At 37.5% G+C, this 5,345-nt stretch overlaps 1 protein-coding gene across 1 annotated transcript; it reads left to right on the forward strand.

The window, feature by feature from the left end:
- The first annotated feature begins 1,698 nt into the window (after positions 1–1,698).
- On the forward strand, positions 1,699–4,921 carry cart4 (cocaine- and amphetamine-regulated transcript 4). The gene is made up of 3 exons (XM_039752747.1): positions 1,699–2,039; positions 3,093–3,173; positions 3,503–4,921. The coding sequence occupies exons 1-3, from the start codon at positions 1,884–1,886 to the stop codon at positions 3,608–3,610; spliced, it is 345 nt and encodes a 114-aa protein (XP_039608681.1). The 5' UTR covers positions 1,699–1,883; the 3' UTR covers positions 3,611–4,921.
- Positions 4,922–5,345: the final 424 nt, after the last annotated feature.

The following is a 5,345-nucleotide window of genomic DNA, read 5'->3' on the forward strand; positions in this document are numbered from 1 at the left end:
CTCATACATTGTTTGCATAGTACAAAATTACATTGGATTTTCTGTCACTTAAATCTTGAGACACTGAAAATAAACACGTCATTGTGCACATGTTATCTGAGGGTGGTATACAGCAGTTAATACAACTTAACAAAATTTGCATGTTAGGAGTAAATATAGATTATGAAATATATTAAATGATAAAAATGGTTCTTCTTAGCATCACTTTCTTTTTATGCCCACTAGAAACACATCACAGTCAATTCTTGGCCATTCTGTTTAAACAGTCAGGCAGGCTGGATTCCTTCTTGACTATTGCTTTTCTCACATCTTGTGAAGAACAGACACAACCTTTTCCTAAAGAAATGCTTACTGGAAAATAACTTTAGGGAAGACTTCTCCAAAACGTGTATGGTATTTTCAGATGTCAGCTAGATGTCAGGTGTTGTACCTGCATTGTTAAATCAATATACTGAGCAAAGGGGCAAAAGTTATGTACTAAAATGTTAGGTTTCCCTTACATTAATGATGTGTTGTCATTTTGCACTCTAACAGAAATTGTCATGAGGGAATCATTTGTAGAGAGATCTGACTTGCCAATTTTGTGTTTTCAGTTTGTTAAGGGGAACAAATTCCCTCAGCCAGCAGAAACACACACACACACACACACACAGACACACACACACACACACACACACACACACACACACACAGACAGACAGACAGACAGACACACGCACACAGACATACACATGTGCATTTCATTCAAAGCCAAAATGATCTTCCTCCATCACTGGAGCAGAGTAATTTAAGGGTACGAATCACCTGCCCAGTTTAATTCAGTGCCATTCACTACTGTTCCCTGGTCATCCATGAATCCTTCACTGTGACTCTAAAGTTCCTTGCACTGAGACAGCCACTGAATTGGACATTTGCCCTATGGTGGTTTCGAGATCCATTACCGGGGCCAGCCACATAAATAACTTCTTCTGTTACACTGGGTTCTTCAAATTTAAAGTAATTGGATTCTCTAGGAGAAAAGCAAATACATTGTATGAATTAAAGTACTTTTGAAAGTAGGGATGAAAAGCATTTAAAGTTTTACAGAACCTAGAAAATATTACAATCAACTAAACACCTCTATTATTTAAATACTGTTAAGTATTCAAAGCAATGGACTAAAGCAGTCTTGATTCCTACTTTGTTCCTGATGCTTCAGGGGTAGCCTGCAGCTTGTCGCACTACTGTACTCAAGGGGGTTCATAAATTGTATAGGTAAAAATACAATGATTTACCACAGTGATGTATTAGGAAAACATTAAGGTGCATACCACTAATCAGCTGCCTGAATGGCTTCCTAATTTAAATATATTTTTGCAGCACTCTGAAATAAAAACTTTCGAGCGGAGAAAAGGCACATTTTCACTTTTTACATATACATTGAATCTTTAATTACTTTTTAAAAAAAGAATAGAAGACACAATAGATTTATCTGTTCATTAATTTTACTGCACACTTTACGAATGCTATAGCAGACTCATTCCACTGGTCACTTGCTTTGAGTAAAACGAATTTAAGGGTATTGATTAACAGAGGATATTCACTTAAGCGCAGGTGGAGGGGGGTGGGGTCTCTGGAGATAACACTTGTAATGACGTTTCAGGCGGCGTGAAGGAGGTGGCCGCTTGGCAGTACAAATAGATGAACTTCCTTAGCACTGCAAGCAATTGCAACAGTAGCAGCCGAGAGACACGTTAATAACTGTAAGCTTCTGACGAACAAATATAAAAAGAGACAATATACTGAATAGAGAGAGAGAGAGAGAGAGAGAGGAGACTTGGCGCGCCGGGAGTTCAGCACCAAGGACAGCAGCTGACACGTACGAGACTGGCTTCTAAACTGCCATGGAATTCGTCGGCTTTAAATCCAAGGCGGCACTTTGGTTGGGGGTATTCTTGTCCGTTCTGGTCATTTTTTGTCAGGGACAAATGGTGTTAGAAGACGCTGCATCTTCTCTAGAAGAACACTATCCACATCGTGAATACGTTGCCAGAGAGCTGGTAAGTATAGGTCTTTCACGTTACAAACTTTAAACGGTGTTGCAATCTGTTGTGAATCTTGGAGTTACTTGAAGGTGTCATGATGTTTTTTTTTTAACCATTATGAGATGCAAGCATAACAATAATTGTAATGATTGAAACGAATTCAAACGCAATATTAGCCAACTTTAATTGTGTATTCATAATTCAGTATTCAGTATTCATCTGGGCACAAGTCTATAGCTGAGCGTCCTCATGCATTCATTTCATGCGTCTTTAGAGTTTGCCCAACTTAGAATTGATACTTTGATATGAAACATTGATTGTTTTATTGTAACTTGTCAGTTAAACAATACTGTACAACACTTTTGTTCCAAGAACGAAGATGCAAAACGCCGTTAGGCTCTTCAAAACGTTTATTCTGTTCAAATGCATTAAACTACTTCACAATTACTCCGTTGAAGGAGTCCTGTAGAGCTAAATAAAGTATTACGTGTCTGAAATATAATGGCACATTTTTACCCAGAAGGTTAACTTCAGTGTCACAGATGTAACAAGTTAAACTTAAGCGTCCTATTTTCACTATAGGGCTAATTATCACCGACGCAGAAAAACTGCCAGTTTTAAAAGTTTTTAAATAACTATACGTGTGTGAGTGTATGCAAATTTCCAAGTTTTAGGTGTTATTTTCATGGCCGGTGAATTTGATGTGAAAAATCAAGTGAGCGTGTTCAAATGTTGAATGTGGTAGACGCATAAGACGCTCCGTTCTACGACAATTAAAAAAAAGCCAAAGATTAACAACACCGAGATGGGATGGACCTGAACCACCACACCTAAATCGAAATGAGTGTCAAAAGCGCCCATGATTAGTTTCTCCTATCACCGCTTTAATCCCCAGGAGCCAGAGAGTTGGAAACAACTACAAAATTATAGTTTTCAATGGTGATAAAATATTTAAATACCCAATACTTGAAATGAAGATGTCAATATTTTAAGTTCTTCCCAGAAACCACAATTTGAACTGTTAAATCGCTGACGAGTGTTCTTTTTTATCTGGCTTTGTTTATCTAGGCGGAGGTATTGGAAGGTCTTCTAGAGAACAATCAGGACAACGCAATAGCCGTGGAAAAGAAGGCCAGTCAGATTCCCAGGGTGAGTATTGACTGAATTGGGCACCAGCAAAAAATAACTTTAGTATTTACGAACGAATTTGGATTACGTTGCATAACGCATTGTGATCAGACTAATTACACATACATTATTTCTTATGTAATTGTTAATATATAATATATAATACACTGAAAACTAAATTAATGTTTTATTAAGCTTTATGCAAATTATTTTTATGCTTAATAATACATAGGGATCTGCTTTAGATTTTTGGAAGAATTTCAAAACTTTATAAAACCAAACGAATATTTGTCCGTACACAACACGTGCTTCTTTTTTCCCTAATATATGTGCTTCTTTCTTGCCCACAGTGTGACGTGGGGGAGAGATGTGCCATGAAGCACGGGCCGCGTATCGGTAAACTGTGCGACTGTCTCCGAGGCGCCGCTTGTAACACCTTCCTGCTGAGATGCTACTGAAGAGGACCGCAGCCGCTACGGCTTCAGCGCAGTTCACCCTATCAGCATCTCCATCTCGTATGTCTATGTACTGTATGTGCTGTAAAAATGAGCTTTCACATAAAACGAAAAATCTATTTAACTCATATATTGCATTAACGATAATATAGCAAACTCTATTTATTTTTGTGAAATAAATCTTTACTTACTGTATTGAAAAAGTGTCTGGACACTAAGCCAAAAATTAGGTAGGTCAGGGGAACACAAGTCAGAAGAAAGAGCCTCTTTGTACTGAAATCACACGTGTACCTTGCTTAATCCGGGTTGGTGGATGCTGGAGCCTATTCTGGCAGCACATGGGTGTAAGGTAGGAAGCAACCCTGGGTAAGGTGGCAGTCTATGGGTCCCCTCACTCACACACTCATACTGGGACAATTCTGGAATCACTTTGCTGTTGTGGCAGGGAAACTGGAGTACCTGGAGAAAAACCCACCCAGACGACACATGAAGAACATACTAACTGCACACTGAAAATGACTGGACATGGAATTCAAGCCTAGGATTTTGAATCTATTAGGCAGCAGTGATGTGATATCCGGCATGGTGCTGTTCTCTTTCTCTCTCTCTCTCTCTCTCTCTCTCTCTCTATATATATATATATATATATATATATATATATATGGAAATTTAACAAAGCTAAACTCAACTCATGATGAGACAAACAGATGTGTTTATGGACAAAAACTGTAATCCTACAAAACAATGAGAAGGTGACATTGTATGTGTCTTCTGATTGGCTGCTACAAAACTCTGCGCATGCTGATGACAATATGCAGTGGCGGTGCCTCATGGGAACTGTAGTCCCTGTTGGCACTGTTTTTTTTGTTGCCCCCCAACAGTATAACCACTATTCCTGATACAACATGTAGCACAGTACATGCAAATTTTTAGTTTAGCTGTTTTTGTGTGAACAAACAAATAGACATCCAAATGCAAACAGTTTACAGTTTTAATTATTTGAACTAGATATGCTAGCCATCTAAGGTGGGTGGAAACTGTAATCAACCTGCACCTCAGTGTTATCATTTGCAGTACATCATCTATTGAAATGTATTTTGTAATAGATGTAGTAAAAAATGCACGGCATTTGTCATTCCAACAGATGGTGCATCAGAAACATTTCTAGTAATAACGTATATCTTTGAAGTGACAAATGCAACACATGAGTTATATGACACCTGGTTTGTGATTCACAGAATCAGTGTTAATGTTTGTGATGCACCATCTGTTGTAATGGTACATGCAACACATTTTATTATTACAAATGCTTGTGATCCATTATTGGCTAGAATGACAGAGACATATCAACTGGATGGAGATACAGACACACAGACACTTGTGATTTTATTAAGGTCCTTTTATTAATTTTATGAAAGATATATAAATAGAGAGAGAGATAGAGACAATGAAAAGAAATGAGTGATCATAAAAATAACAAAGCAGAGTACCTCTCAATTAAAACATTCCTACTTAAGAACAATGTAAATGTGCATTAATCAAAGTTGACCCTTTGAAGTATAGATAGATAGATAGATAGATAGATAGATAGATAGATAGATAGATAGATAGGTAGATAGATAGATAGATAGATAGATAGATAGATAGATAGATAGATAGATAGATAGATAGATAATTTCACCAGAGCCAACAAGCTCAGTGTAAAACTTTAAAGATTTCTCTAAGTAGCTGGCTGACA

The sequence above is a fragment of the Polypterus senegalus genome, chromosome 1 (assembly GCF_016835505.1).
Source record: "Polypterus senegalus isolate Bchr_013 chromosome 1, ASM1683550v1, whole genome shotgun sequence".
NCBI classification, from domain to species: Eukaryota; Metazoa; Chordata; class Cladistia; order Polypteriformes; family Polypteridae; genus Polypterus; species Polypterus senegalus.